We start from the raw sequence: 16,251 nt of genomic DNA on the forward strand, positions 1-16,251 counted from the left end.
GCACTGGAAACAAGTCTGACTTGCTGCCGGCGATGCGAACCAAGCTCCTGCTCCGGTCGTACAGGGACCGGACGGCCCTAAGCAAAGGGCCCCAGACCCCGTACTCCCGGAGCACCCCCCACAGGACGCTGCAAGGGACATGGTCGAATGCCTTCTCCAGATCCACGAAACACATGTGGACTGGTTGGGCAAACTCCCATGAACCCTCCGCCACCCTGAAGAGGGTATAGAGCTGGTCCATTGTTCCACGGCCAGGACGAAAACCACATTGTTCCTCCTGAATCCGAGGTTTGACTATCGGTCGAATTCTCCTCTCCAGTACCCTGGCATAGACTTTCCCGGGAGGCTGAGCAGTGTGATCCCCCTATAGTTGGAACACACCCTCCGGCCCGCCTTCTTGAAAAGAGGGACCACCACCCTGTCTGCCAGGCCAGAGGCACTGTCCCCAACCGCCATGCGACGTTGCAGAGGCATGTCAGCCAAGACAGCCCCACAATGTCAAGAGCCTTAAGGTACTCAGGGCGGATCTCATCCACCCCCGGTGCCTTGCCACAGAGAAGCTTCCTAACCACCTCGGTGACTTCAGCTTGGGTGATGGATGAGTCCACCTCCGAGCCCCAGCCTCTGCTTCCTCATCGGAAGACATGACGCCGGGGTTGAGGAGATCCTCGAAGTATTCCTTCCACTGTCCAACGATGTCCCCAGTTGAGGTCAACAGCTGCCCACCTCCACTGTAAACAGTTTTGGCAGGGCACTGCTTCCCCCTCCTGAGGTGACTGACTGTTTGCCAGAATTTCTTCGAGCCCGACCGATAGTCCTTCTCCATGGCCTCACCGAACTCTTCCCAGACCCAAGTTTTTGCCTCCGCCTCATAGAAAGACACCTGGATTATATTCCTTGTTTAAACCACTGAGATGTAGAGTTTTAAGGGTTTGTATCCAGAAACATTCCCGTTTCAATAAAGATTTTTCAATATCTCCACATCCCTGATTCATTCAATCTTTTTCTATACTAGTGCAGTAAAACCTTGGATAGCAAGTAACCTCATCTGTGAGTGTTTTACAAGACGAGCAAAAATTTTAATTTGATAAACGAGCGAGGTCTTGCAATACAAGTAGTACGTACGCTTTGTCTGCCAAGCATCACATCACAGCTGAGCCGATGGTTCTCGCGCCTCAATCGTATAGTCAACATCTGTACTGCAACAATGTCCCCTCACGCCAGCCACAATTCTTTTCAAAGGTAAAGTGCAGGATGATTTGTTTTATTTTTAATTTATAGTGTATTTTGTATTACTGTAATTGTTTTTATATGGACAAGTGGTTGTGGAATGAATCATCTTGAGTTTCCATTATTTATTATGGGGAAATTCACTTTGATATATGAGTGCTTTGGATTATGAGCACGTTGCTGGAATGAATTATACTCGCAATCCAAGGTTTTACTGTATAGCAAAATGATATGGCAGCTTGGTCTGAATAAAAATTCAGAATAAGAATCAGAATCAGCTTTATTGGCCAGGTGTGTTGGACACACAAGGAATTTGACTCTGGTACATCAGCTCACCTCTGGCCTAGGGTGTCCTGGTGCCATGTGCACTGATGGACACCCTTATGCTTGAACATGGTGTTCGTTATGGACAAACTGTGGCTAGCACAGAAGTCCAATAACAAAACACCACTCGGGTTCAGATCGGGAGGGCCGTTCCTCCCAATCACGCCCTTCCAGGTGTCACTGTCGCTGCCCACGTGAGCGTTGAAGTCCCCCAGTAGAACAACGGAGTCCCTAGTCAGGGCATTTTCCAGCACCCTTCCAAGGGACTCCAAGAAGGCCGGGTACTCTGCACTCCTATTCGGCTCATAGCCACAAACGGTAGTGAGACACCTATTCTGACCCCAAGGCGCAGCGAAACGACACTCGTTCACCGGGGTAAACTCCAACACATGGCAGCTAAGCTGGGGAGCTATGAGCAAGCCCACACCAGCCCACCACCTCTCACCGCGGGCAACTCCATAGTAGTAGAGAGTCCAGCCTCTCTCGAGGAGTAAGGTTCCAGAGCCCAAGCTGTGCTTGGAGGTGAGCCCGACTATCTCTAGCTGGTACCTCTCAACCTCCTGCACAAGCTCGGGCTCCTAGTTTTGTATTCTCCAGTGCCTATTTTCACATTTAGGTTATGCAGTTTGACACACTGATGCACGCCTACGTTGATGTTTGAATGATGTTCTATTAGCTGGATGCGAGTTGACGGGTCAAAGGTTGTGCCATAGGCCTGCACAATAAATGTATCGGTTATCTAGGCTTGATAGAATTATGCTGGATTAGATGTTTAAAAGAAGCTGCATCTTTACATATATTTTTAATTTTATAGTGTTTATTTCACTTGCTGCCCTCCTGCATTTAGTTTTTTTTTTTTTTCCTGTACCCATACCCGTACCCGTGAATTAATATGAACATATTGTTTACCTGTTACACATCATATTTTGTGGCTACCCAACCTGGTGCAGGACTCTGCTGCCTTCTGGTGAAATTAAATACTTGCAAGAATACTTGTACAGTGCTTGCACACCTGTATACCAACAGGTTTCCACTCATCATTGAGCGTAGGTTGATGGACAAAAAATTTTTTTCAATTTTTTTAAAACTATAATGCAGTGTGCAAAAAGTGAAGGGGTCTGAATACTTTCTGAAACGACTGTGTGTCCCATAGTCACTCTCCCTCGGTTTTTGGTCTGTACCAACTCTTGATGGAAATATGCTCTACTATGTTCACTAGCTAACTGTTGCTAACTGCCACTGTCTGTTTGTTGCTGAGCAGTTAGCATACTTTTTTTTTGTTGCCGTTTACAGCAGTGAAAACGGATTTTTTTAGCATAGTAAGTGGGAACCGAAACAGTAAATTCACAGGCTGAATGCTACACATTGAGCTGGAATTCACAATAAAGCTCTGTGAAGCCTGAGGAGAGGTGCACATTCAGCTGATGATTCTCTGTTATTAGAAAGTCCTTTCAGATATTGTTACATTGTTATGCCTCCACACCGGCGATAGCATGTTTTCAGTTCATCTGTACATCCGTATGGCGGAGGCATACCACTGTCAAGCAATAATTCTAGATTAAATTTTGTCATTTGATACATTGTTAAAAACTATAAATTATAGCCACTTGAAGTATAAATGGCAGTGGCATTATCACATCGCACAGCACAGGAACTGTATCTTATTATAAAACAAGTATGTCTTCTTGAATACAAAGTGGAAGTACATGTTATAAAGATTAGTATAGTATATACTGCATATAGTTAGCATGTAACTTGGCATCTTAGTGGAAGCCAGAATTTAGTTGAAATGTGTTAAATTATAAATGTTGTATTGAGAGTTTTGTGATCACAGAATTGTCAATTATGCATGTACATCGCATATTGAATTAGAAGATCTGAGCCACATCTGAATAAGCATGCTAATGTGTCCATATTGGAAACAAGATTCTTAAGAGGATTAAATGAAGTTACGTTAGAAAACTGATTTACAAGGTTGAATGGGTCTGCTCCCGGAGGGCAGCCTTTCTATGCCCTGAACATCCTGTTCATTATGGATACAAAAAGAGGAGACATCCTCCTACAACATTCTCCTTCATTAAGCAAAGCAGTTATACATTCATTATTGTGCAGATTCTCTTTCATTTGAAATTTAGATTGGTCGGTCACTTCAAAAGGAATTTGAGGGGACTTGGTCCCACTGTGTTCGTTCCTACTTTGTTGGGTGCCGCTAGTTAGCATTTTGCATCAGGGAGGGAATACAGGCAATGTTTAAACAGCCATTAGGAATGCAGCCAGGTCACTCTATTGTTTGGAAATATTACATTGAATTAGAGAGTGCTTTGATGAAAAGCTCTCCTGCTATGCATTCTGCAAACATTAAGAAAGCAGTCTTCTCTCTACAGACTAATACGCTTAGTCACTAAAGACAAACCTGAACAGACTGTTACTGAACAGGGGTTCTGCCATCCACAATTTTCAAAGTGGTAAAGATATTAAAGGATAAGGCCGGTCATTTTCTCTATTAACAGTAGTTTCATCACTCCCCATACTGAGAATAAAACCAGCAATGATTTGCCTCTCCTCATGGTTAATGTCTGTCAGTCTGAGTCCTGGATTAGCTTATTCGTCTGTTTCATAAACCTCTATTGTTGTTCAAACACATATTGAAACACACCACTGCAAAGCACAAGACCCTAATGTTTGTTAAGAATATCCAGAGATCTCATGACTCTTGCTTACTTCAGATGCTGTAAAACGTTTTGGCCATTCTGAGTCTTTGGGGCAACTTTTTATTTATTTATTTGGGGTTTCAGTGTTTCACTGATGTTTTTAATTATTTCCTAACAACAGAGGTCTATGGTGCAGACAAACTAATCCAAGACTGACAGATTGACAGGCATTAACCATGAGTAGAGGCAAATCATTGTTGGCTTTACTCTCTGTATGGGTAGTGTTGAAAATGCTCTTAATATAGAAAATGACCAAACTTATTCTTTAAGATCAATTTCAGCAAAATATAATTAAGCTGCAATGTGCCAGTTATATACGATACTTAACATTGCTGATAAACTCACCCAGAATTTTATAAGGAAGAAGGAATTCTGGGGACCTTTTCCATACAGCTCCTTCAGTCCTCCTTTCTTTTCTGGAAATTTATCATAAATCTGACGAATGTCCACCGACTCCAGCAGGGCATCACTGTAGGAATGATTTGTCTGCCCGATATGTACAAACAGGTGCTTGTTGTACTAAAAGAGTAAATAAATAGTGTTAGAAACACATGGTAAAATGTGTATAAAATACAAATCAATGCTGTCTGACTTTATCATTATGAACTCGCATTAAGATAAACCAGTTTTACATATCCATATCCAGAAAGTCATCAACACAGAAAGGCTTACTGTGCAGATAAACCAATTCTGACAAATAACCACCATAATAAGCAAGTGGCAGCAAGAATTAGATTAGTAACAGTACACTCCGATGACGAGAAGTAACTCTATGCAACACTGCTTTTATTTGACTATCTGTATGGTTTTAGGAATCTTTTCTAATTTCTGATGTACAGAATAGGTAATATCGGTCTGTTCTACTAAAGCCGACAACAAACTGATCCCCTTGTTTGTATTAAACTAAGCTGGCAGTGCCCGCTTCACTGCTTCACTGTAATTCTATAAGCTTAAGTTGTGATTTTATAATAGGTAAGAAAGCTGTGAGGTTAACAAATTCTCACCAAGATGAATCTAACTCAAACATTAATTTAGGCAAAACCATACAATAAAACAATTTTTAAAAGCTAATGTTAGATTAAAAAGTATTTTTGCAACCAAAGTCAAATACTAAATTGAAAAAATGTAAAAATTGTTAAAGCAAACACAAAATGATTTCTCAGTGAGTCTGAATTGTCTGGTTGAGCTAAAATCTACAGTGCAAATATATTTTGACATGCCTTTTAAGAACTGAATAATATACAGTCGGTCATTATTTCTGCAGCTTTTCATGCTCTTTCTCTCTACAGGCCAGACTTCTCTTAGCTGACTGACACCTGGCAAAATGTTGGGAAAACAACTCGGCTGTAAGATGTGAGAATGAAGACCATGAGAGAGTGATATTTCATGTGTTGGTACAATGCTCTACTCACTGTGTCTGGGTCTCTTTGTTGCTCTAGGAAGGCAGAGAACTCCACCAGTCGGAGTTTAGATGTACCGATGGAGCGGCCCTGCCATGCTGGTGCGGTGGGAGCTGGAGCTGCTGTTGGCTCGTAACCTAAAGTAACACCAGGATCATAGGATTCATCCTCTGTGTGTGTTTTTACAATACAATGTGAGCATGTCAATTTTAAAAGAATTAAAACTCTTAAAAGATAAGGCCAACCATTTTCTATATTTATAGCGTTTTCAGCAATCCCCATAAAGAGACCAATAAAGAATTGCTTGCCTCCCCTCTGCTGCCTCTGACCATTAAAGGGGACTGAGGTGGAGAGGGCCGACAGCCACAAGTTCCTGGGCCTGCAGGTGACATCTGACCTGAGCTGGTCACTGAACACAGCTGCCACAGTGAAGAAAGCCCAGCAGCGGCTATACTTCATCAGGCGGCTCAGAAAAGCTGGGTTGAACCGTTGCCCTCTCACCCAGGCTTATAGAGGACTGGTAGAGAGCATCCTCACTACTGGCATCACAGTCTGGTATGGTAACACCACACAGGCAGAGAGGAAGGCTCTTCAAAGGGTCATAAAGACTGCAGAGAGGATAACTGGGACTGAACTGCCTGCTATGGACACACTGTACACACAGTGCTGTCGTAAAAGGGTGGAGAACATACTCAGGGATCCACGCCACCCAGCTCACTCACACAGAACAAGACTTGACAACTGCTTCTTCTCTGCTGCAGTAAGACTGATGGCAAATACGAAAATGTGAGAAAATTTGTGCAATAACCCCTCACTACCTCACCAGGCGTAATGACATATCCAACTCCACCATGTGAATCACTAAGTGCAATGTTTGAAGTTCAATGGGGAAAATACTATTACCCTATTTTTATTATGGTTTTAATGCTTTGTTGCCTTTATGTAAATTTTTTATTTTAAGACTAAGTATTCTTTCTGGCTTTTGACTCCTTACCTGACTCCAAAGGAGAGCTGCACAAGAATTCCTATATGCCTAGACTGTCTGTTTATGGATAAATGGCAAATAAAAATCTTGAATCTCATGATTGTTGGTCTCCAACCTGGATTAGCTTGTTCATCTGTGCCATAGACCTGCATTGTTGTTCAAAACTGATTAAAAACACATCAGTGAAACATGCTGCACTGGGTGACATGTTTCCTCGTGACATGATAATGCACAAACCATCCAGCCTTATCTTCCGTTGTTGTTGGCTGTGGTACTCATTACTGCAAAATAAAATGCTTACCCGCCTTAACCATTTTTGAGTGATAACAATGCAACATGGGGGAAATGCTCATATGCACAGATTTGCCCTTAGTTGTGCATTTGTGAGATTCATAAATATTTTAAAATGTTACTTTTAGTTAATAGAATATAATTAGTTTTCTACATTTTATCACATTTGTGAAAAATGTTTGTTCAAATCTAACAAAATAGCCTTGTGAATAATGCAAGATGATCTCACATCACGTAAAGAAAGTGCATGTCTTGTGGAATTTATTTTTTTTTGCTTTTCTAATTTTAATGAGCATTTTTCAAGATAAATATGTAGCATGATAGGATTTCCTGCAGCTTCATTGATTTCTCCCTCCTGATTGATAATGACATTACACACAAGCATTAACCATAAAGGGAAATTAACTGATTTAAAAACCGGAGTTACTGAAACTGATTTGATTCTTAGTCACAAACTAAATCCCAGCATCTACTTTACTCACTCCCTCTTGGAGCTGCCCAGTAGATAAGGTTACATATAGGTGGGTTCAAAGTACCAAATCCCACCTTTATTGTCCCTGCTATCTCTTAGCAGACCTCTCTCTATCAGCAGATTTGTTTTACAGCAAGAAGCCACAACAAAGGAGGTTCTGAAATGCTTAAAACCAAGCAGGGAAAGGAGAGGGTGTGAGTTTGACACATGAAAAATAAATAAAAACATTTAGATTCAGAAAACAATTGTGGTGTTCATTTTGGGTCATTTTGCCTTTAAAGCTTTTAATTAGGTAAATACTCACTTGAAATGGCTGTTGTGACTGCTGGCTGGATGGAATAGGCTTGCTGCGTGAAAGGCTTAATACTGGAACAGAGAAATTCCACAGGACATGTTAAATGTACTGCTTTAAGAGTTTCATTTTTTATGAATAGGTTCTTCTCTAACACCAAAGTATGATACTTACTCTTGTGAGGATCCTGGCTGACCAGTCGATATCATACCCTGCCATAACTAGAGAATTAGATGTATAAATAGACAGCAAAGAACATCCAATTGTGAGCAGCTGTTAGCAACAAGATCAAAATGGCTCCAAGCTCTTATGTTCAGTGACTGCAGTTATCTTGACTACCACTCCTTTTGATCATGTTCTTATCTGATAGGGGCAGTTGTGCTAAGCTGTGGTGTGTAATGTGATTTGGCCCGGGTGTGGTTGGACCATGGCTGCCCTGGGTTAAAATGGACAGGATGGATTAATAGTGGGGTGCCAGGAAAGCTCTTACCCCTGCTCCGGGGAAGGATGGACGCAGGACGCCTGGCAGACCCAGCTTGTTGTGTATAGCCGTGGCAGAGACTATCTGAGCTGAGGACATGGAGGCCATGCTCTGGAGGGCTTTGTCCTTCACAGCTTGGTCCTTTAATAGCAATCACAAAAGGCTTAGTACTCATATAGAAGAGGGAGGTGGCGCATGTTGTAGAGGTAGCAACACCATGAACTGACCCATCTCAACAGTAAACAGCAAGCAGGTTAAAAGAAAATGAACCAGCATTGCTATTTAGGTATAAGCTTTTTTTTTTTTTTGTAGGAACGTGTCAAACACTGCCCTTTGAATTCCAAAATACAATGGTTAACAGTGGTATGCACTTAAAATTCCCTTGTTGACTAATCTACCACTAAAATACATTTGAAAAACTCATTCAGCAGCACCTTGCTCAAGGTTGCATTTGTCTGAATGTCAAAACATACTGTATCTAAACACTGAAAAAAAATTTCTCATGTAAACCTGAAGGCCTCTAGTCCCTTGTGCTTAAGAGTCTTTTGCAGCTCCAATTAATGTTTCTTTAATCTCTGGACAAGAGGTTTTTTAAAGAGAATCGAACAGCCTGCAGAAGTGCACCACACATTGTATATTGTTTTAGAATTAGTCCTTTGTTAAAGGTAGGGTTGGTGATAATGGAAAAACCAGCAAGAGGAAGCTCAAATTTGAAAGTAGCCAAATAAAGAAATCCCACCCTTTTGTTCTGACTTCTCTCCAAAGCTGCTCCCCCAAAACACAACGCATGCTGCAGCCCTCTGCTTGGCTACTAACAGATTTCAGGAAAATAACAAATGCCCCCCCCCAAAACAAACCAAAAATTATCTGTCCAGTAGAAATACAGCTGCCATGTTGTCACTTTTCAGCCCCTTTTGTTCTTTCAGTTGTCACCGTCATTCAAAAGCCACACCAAAGTAGCTTGTAGCCGGTAACTAGCCTTAGAAATGGGGAGAAGTAAAGAGGGAGGCCAGCTAACTGCATTCAAAACACAGGCTTTACTGGTAATACAAACACTGCATGTGGCCTTTTGATGCCCAGTTAACTGCATTACAATCCTGTTGGTATTTTCCCCACTCATAGCTGCATTTAAAAGGAGTGTGTTCTGCACGATGATCTTCTGCTCATACTCCCTACACTGCTTGCAGGTACTTCTGGCAACAACAACAACATTACCTACAAGACTATATGTCTTAAGGGGAAAGCCTGGCCTGTAACATCGGTCTACATTCGCAAACGAAAGCTGCTGGGTACCTTCTCAGCCATAGCTCACTAGCTTTAGCTATCAAAACAGAGTAGTAACATGCTTGCAACTGCAATGCCTTGTGGGAGACTCTTGGCTTATGCACTGAGTGCACGGGCAGAGTGTGCGCAAGTAGGAAGTTCAGCTGACAGGCAGATAGGCCATTGACTGGTTTTACTCATGCCGAGTAAAATTATGGGTCAGGCTTTTTTCAGTCCTGCTGCCAGAAATGATGGATTTGTTTCTTTATGTTATCGATGCATTTAATGTTTTCATTGCCATCGGGATTTCAAGATATGTATGTAACAAAAAATGCTTCTGGAAGGAATTGCCAACCCTACCTTTAATGTGGATTAACAATGTTCTTTAAAGTCATACTGAACCCACTATATTTAGTATGAATACTGCATCAGAGTACACACGCCATACACACTGATAAATCCATGCAGTTTCGCTGATAGCAGAAGCTAAAGGTATGCATGCTGGCAACAGATGCTGGTGGTGCAGTCAAGCTACTATATGGCAATAGTTCATTGTAGCACAGTGAGACACAGACACACCAATAAACTGGGAAAACATTGGGCAGCCACTACTGTGTCACTAGTACAGGAGCACAAATGCAAAACTACCAGCTGAAGCACAAGACAGGCCTTAATTACAGCACAAACAACATAAATAGAAAATAAATACTTACCATACTTGTAACCTAAATGCAAACAAAGGGTTTTATTGTAAGTCCGTAATTTATTGTGAACAATTCAATATTTTTAAATTGTTCATGTCTGAACTATACACGAAGAAGTCTGTTACAGCTCCAAACACCACTGAAACAAGACATTCTTCTTTAGTTTGAGCATCCAGCCTTCTTCACACAGTACAACAAACACAAATGTGAAAAGTAAGAACTTGTTAACAAAGGATTGTTAAATTTGTGTTTACAAATGATCCTCGCCTCTGTGGCAATACTGTATCTTGCTCTCTATAATACAATCTGATAAGTAGTCATCACTCAAGACAAAACATCAGTAACAATAATGACTATAATATCACTAAAATGCCATAGACAAGACTAGAAACAGCAGGTTTTCATTGATGGTCGCTGAAATGAAAGGCACACTTGTATTTCTCTTTGCCACTGAACTCTAATTTGTTTTAAATGAGAAAAGACAGGGATTCATACAAAAGCTGTCTGTTTTTCTTCAGAAAGCCGCCTGTGCCCATGAAAGACCAGGCATTCATTTGGCTAGCTGCCTGTCTGACTCCGTCTCTCGACATACACACACACATACATTAATGAGGGGGTCATTAATTCATGTTGAATACTGGGAGTGGAGCAAAGTGTGAAAGTCAAAACATACAGTAGGTTACCCAAGCCCAGAAGAAAATGGCACATGGGTGGAGATGTCCTTTCATATACAAGCATTACTTCATAAAATACCCTAAATTACAGGTCAGTATTATTCAAGATTACTTCTTTCACAATGCATTTCTCCCATTTTAATCTGCCATTCTCAAAAGCTGTCTTCAGTCATTTTAACAGATTTCACTATTGCTGAAATAACTGACGGGAACATTCTGAAATAACGACATCTGAACTGGGAGGAAGGAAAGTGACAGCCGTGGCATTGTGCGAGCCTGGAGTTATCAACAGATTGAAGGGAGAACAAGAAAGCAGAGAGGGCATTTGAAAAACAGCCAGCTTCACGGCCATTCTCTGCTCTGAATGCGCACCACTGAGCCTTTGACAGTGGCGAAAAGTTGGGTTACACTGTCAAAGGAAGCAGAGGTGTAATCTCCTCTTTACTTTTGAAACACAGAGCCCCTTTGCCATGCCCCTTTATGAAGTCTGCTTAGTAGGAGGCTAAGCAGACCGATTTCCTCAGACCTTCAGCTCTCAGCCACTCACCAACAGCCAATGCCAGCATGCGACCTGACAGGTGCAAACCTGAACTGTGGTTTTATTATTATTATTATTATTTTTTATTCTTTAAAAACGACCATTTAAAGGATGCTTACCAATACTTTGTTAGGTTTTATGTAAAATAGCAAAATACAGTAGGCTACAGTTACTGTCCTCAAACATCTAGCATTGGTCAGGCTCATTTATAATTAAAAAAATAACTATAAGAACTACCATTTGCTTTGGAATGATTGCTATTAATCAAATGTGTTATTTTTATTAATGACATGAAAACCAATGTCACCACTATTTTTGTACTAAGTCGTGGACATGATGAGCAGCTACTCTCAAAGCAAAGGCCCATAAAGAAAAGTGAATGCATGTAGATGAAACCAAGTAGACAGGACAGTGACAGCATATGTGAGTATGAGTGTAAGATGGACTGAGAAGGTGGAGGGGTTGAGTTTAGAAAATCTCAACAGCCTAGATTACAGTCAGCAGAAGATTTGGGTTAGGGGGAACCAGAGCACCAGGCATTTACTCTGTCACCACAGGAAACAGGAAGTTAAGATGCACAGCAACCAACAAGCCCAAAAGCAGAAAAGCGCATACCTTTAGCTTGGAATGAAACTCACGAGATTTCCTTCTGGCAAGAACCTGAATGTGACTAGACACCTGCGGGGTAGGAGAGGGGAGGAAAACAAAGGAAGAGCCTGTAACCATAGCAATGAAAAGCCCCCTGCAACTGGGCAAAGCCAGACGTACCTTAATGGCAGCTTGGATTTCTCGAACTTTCTTTCTTGCTAAGACCTGTATGTGACTAGACACCTCCATTAAAAAAAAAAAAAAAGAGAAAAGGGAACATAAAAAACAAATAATAAAGTGTAAAGTGGATTACACATTTCTTTGTTTAAAAAACACTTGAGGGAGATAAGGTGCATAACAGAAGCATGTCCAAACCACACACCAAAGTGTTATGCTGTGTGTTGTCGTCAGTTAAGTGAACTGATTAAGGAGGATGCAGGCCCCTTTGGCACACATTAAGAGTACACAGATGTGATCTGCTGTCTGCTGAATGAGAATTGGCTCGTCTAGTATTCTTATGGGAGCTGGGCGAGGCATTTCACCAGCCAGGTTTACCTCCGACGTTCACACAGTTCACAGTTATTAATATTATCACATGAAACATTCAGTAGTGCAAGTGGCGGGTTGTAAGAGAAGTAACGCATTGATGACAGGGCTGCAGAGTGGATTTTTCATCTCGCTTAGCACAATTCATGCAAATCACACTTAAGGTGAGTTTTTTAGCAGCAGGAATGCAGTGACTTAATAGAAAGGGCACCATCTGTAGGTAAGTATTTATACTGAAAACACATTTTCTTGCACCTCAGGATAATAAACTAGAGCTGAAACAATTAGTTGATTAAATGATAAATAGAAAATTTGTGAAATTTATTTCAAAGATTCTGCTGTTAAAAACCCACAGTTATTCAGTTTATTCATAGAAGACAAAAAATACCCAGCAAAAACATTCAAGAACAAGAAAAATGACAAAACTGTTGATTTTATCTTTGACTAACTGATTAACTGAACCGTTTCAGCTCTAATGATCTTACATACCATTCATGGCGTACCTTTAAACTAACAATAGCTACAGATGTGTGTTTCATGGTGTAGCTGTAGGTAAACAGCTCTCTCTCATTCTGAGTTGAGACGAGAGAAACAACACAGCCTTTCTGGCCCAGACTGATCAATTCACACCCAGTGATCGAATATTGCTGCAGACGCTGGCTTGTTTATCATTGTCATTCAAGTTGGCGGCTATATAAGCTATAAATTTTCCTGGGTAGGGGGGGAGATCAGCCCATGGGTTTCATACTGTGAAGCACCACCAGAGCTGCTCATTATTAGGTAATTTGAATAAAAAGTATAAAAGTAATGTAATGCCTATAATTATAAATATAAGAGAAAGACTAAGAGCCTTGACTTCTGTATTATTCACATATTATTTAAATTACATTTACATGATGTATTATATAGCAGAATAATTCATTTATCACAGCTGGTTTCAGAAATCTAAGCCCAACTCTGGTGTGTGTTAGCAATGCACACAGCATGTTGCAGAAGACAGGATGCACTCTCCAATGCCAGCTTCAGCAAATACTCTTTGATCAGACATAGTATCAATCTATTATGACTTCCACATTCCTATTAAGGCCTCTACTCTGGTCACATGAATGACCTCCATGACTCAGTTATGAGAAGGAATACTTGCACAGTTAAGCCGCAGTGGCTACTACTAGTTAAATGAAAATAACGGTCAACCTTGAACAAAGCCTTCGCATACACCCGGTGGGTGGGTGGGGGGTGTAATTTGTCTTTTTTCCATAACACTTGTCAATACATGAATATTGCTCTGAAAATGCACATCATTTGATGTTCAATTATTAACCTGGGAATCCCTGATGACTGGTGTCAATACGAGTAACATTAGTGCAGACTGGAGGAATTTCTGCAGCACATACACATGTTTTTTCAGCAGGGGTATATGATGCTCACTACAATTATGGGTTCGGCTGCAATGATAAATATTATTAATACTATGAAACGTCAAGGCAATATAATTTAAATGGTGAACAAGCAAGCTAGCTTGCATACAGATACACAAACATAACATTAGGCTAATGTTAACTAAAGTCAGAATGCTTGTCCACATCCCCCCAGTATGTTTACCTTTTTAATGGAGTTCAAAGAACTGTGTTCACTTGAGGAACCAGGCAACGAGAATGAGGAGGGGGAGCGAGGGTTATAAAATCGAGGTCAAAAGCGTCTGTCGATTTACAATCCTGGCTACTGTCTCTTGAAATGACAATACAAATACGCATTTGTCAGTTATCCCCAAATCCGGCACTATGAGCAATGACCGGCTGAACTCTTCCTCTTATTTTGTTTTTCAGCATGTAGACCTATGCCTACAGGTTAGACGCTCATTGGGGTAGACTTTAACACTGATGCACAATAGGTCAGACTCACAAGATGTCACCAGCTTTTTTGCATACTTTAGAGCGACGAACTGTTCCGGTGTACTTTGATATCAAAATGCATACAGATTTGGCAGGTCTGATAATGCTCATATTTATTGTATGACAGAAAGTGCTTTATTTTAAAAGAACTAAAAAGCACTAATAAAACACATGAAATGCAGCTTTTTAAGTAAAAGGTTGACACTGTTTGTAAATGCTTTTAAAATGGGAAAATAAATCAGTTCTCCTGTACAAACCTACTACAACTACTGCTTTTATAGCTGTACTTATATGCACATGTAAGAGTGACCGTTTTGGAAATGTCATAAGCCAGAGGCATCTGTTCATGCATCACAGCAGTGACAGGGAACTTCTCAACCTCAGGATTCCCCTCGACAGCTTAGCATTGTGTTAATCTCTGTCTAGTTTTGTTTCTCTCCAGCAGAAACAAAGGCAACCGTCTGCACACGTTCAGGTTTGAGAGAGACGTCTCCTCTTATCTTACCTGCTTCCGGGTCCTCGTCTTCCCGGTCCGAAGTTTGATGTACCTGGCTATCAGCTCATTTCGACCTGTGTAAACAAGAAAATGAGAAAAGTGTTGAATGTTAAACAAAAGGCAAAAACCACAGGGGTAAACTCAATATCAACATTTAGAAAACAGAAAAAATGCATCATATCTGTAGCTGGGTGTTTTATGTGGATTTGCTTGCTTGTTAACAATCAAACACAAATGCACATAGTAAGCAATACATTTGAGCTGAGGTTTGACAGCAACCCAAATGCTGAAGGATCAACCACATGCAAAAACCAGCAGGTGAGTTTATGACTGGAATCTGTCGCTACCCATTTATAAAACACTCACTTCCACACTATTTGTTGTACTTGTTTCTTCTTTTTAGGTTGAATGAAGCATTTTATACCATTAATAATTAGTTAAGTGGATCTTTCCATTGTAAAATTGCTTGACTAATAAAATGAAATGTAAAGATAAGATGTAGGAGGCAATTTACAGTTAATTAATACTGTTAAGGTCCTAAAAGATTTTAACTTGTATGGCAAGGTTTTTAACCACAAATCAGTGTGAAAATATTATTTATAAATAATGACTATGTAATGCTATGGGAGTAACATGTAGCTTTATTCACAAATCATAATTACAACTTGGCTAAGTAGCTATCATGTATGTTTCATTCACGAAGCTTTCCTATTTTATAACGTCATGGAATAGACACAAAGCTACAAAATAAATAAGGTCTATTAGCCTATTTTGACTGCATGCAAATCAGAAGGTATGTACATCTCCTAAACAAACCATCTCCAGCTTCACTGCAAAAACACCATGTGACATTAGCATGAAAAAAAAACCACTGGCAGCAGCAGCACAGCCTTTCAAATTAATCTAATTCAATCTCATTCTCTTCAAAGCCTGATGCTTTGAAAGGAAACAGACCTAGCTGTTCATACTATTACAGAAAATAATGGCAACTGAATATACTGGGTTTAAAACAGTGCAGCTCTGACTAAATTATAATTAAAGCATAGCTTTGTAGAGATTTCCAATTAACAACAGCTCCAAACATTCTTCTGCCCTCAGCTCTGCTCTAATTGCTGTAGCAGTGCACATGACCCCTGCTTAGCCCTTTCATATGGTAATAACATGCCGCCAACCAAAACTATTACACAAATTATAGGTAAGGAGGCACTCTAATTATGTGTCCAGCTGTAGCCAACTGATGCCATGGATCTACTCTAGTCCTCTCTGAAATGCACCAAACCCTCAATATAATAAAACATTTTCCTACATTCACTTCATTATCAGTTAATGGTCCTACTTTAATTATGACACAAAGGAAGCACAAC

The 16,251-nt window shown here is 40.5% G+C and overlaps 1 protein-coding gene across 7 annotated transcripts in view; it reads right to left on the reverse strand.

Moving 5' to 3' along the window:
- tead1b (TEA domain family member 1b) overlaps positions 1 to 16,251 on the reverse strand; it is a 53,613-nt gene that overhangs the window by 7,153 nt on the left and 30,209 nt on the right. Inside the window, exons 4-12 of one of the 7 annotated variants that reach the window (XM_020606036.1) lie at positions 14,897 to 14,961; positions 12,134 to 12,196; positions 11,981 to 12,043; positions 10,163 to 10,174; positions 8,196 to 8,327; positions 7,880 to 7,926; positions 7,718 to 7,779; positions 5,678 to 5,802; positions 4,611 to 4,784 (exon numbers count right to left, since the gene is read on the reverse strand). In XM_020606036.1, the coding sequence (XP_020461692.1) occupies positions 4,611 to 4,784; positions 5,678 to 5,802; positions 7,718 to 7,779; positions 7,880 to 7,926; positions 8,196 to 8,327; positions 10,163 to 10,174; positions 11,981 to 12,043; positions 12,134 to 12,196; positions 14,897 to 14,961 (743 nt within the window). The remainder of the gene's footprint in view (positions 1 to 4,610; positions 4,785 to 5,677; positions 5,803 to 7,717; positions 7,780 to 7,879; positions 7,927 to 8,195; positions 8,328 to 10,162; positions 10,175 to 11,980; positions 12,044 to 12,133; positions 12,197 to 14,896; positions 14,962 to 16,251) is intronic. The other 6 variants (XM_020606052.1, XM_020606060.1, XM_020606043.1 and 3 more) reach the window with 6 other exon arrangements.

This window comes from Monopterus albus, unplaced genomic scaffold, assembly GCF_001952655.1.
Source record: "Monopterus albus unplaced genomic scaffold, M_albus_1.0 scaffold4.1, whole genome shotgun sequence".
Classification (NCBI taxonomy): Eukaryota; Metazoa; Chordata; class Actinopteri; order Synbranchiformes; family Synbranchidae; genus Monopterus; species Monopterus albus.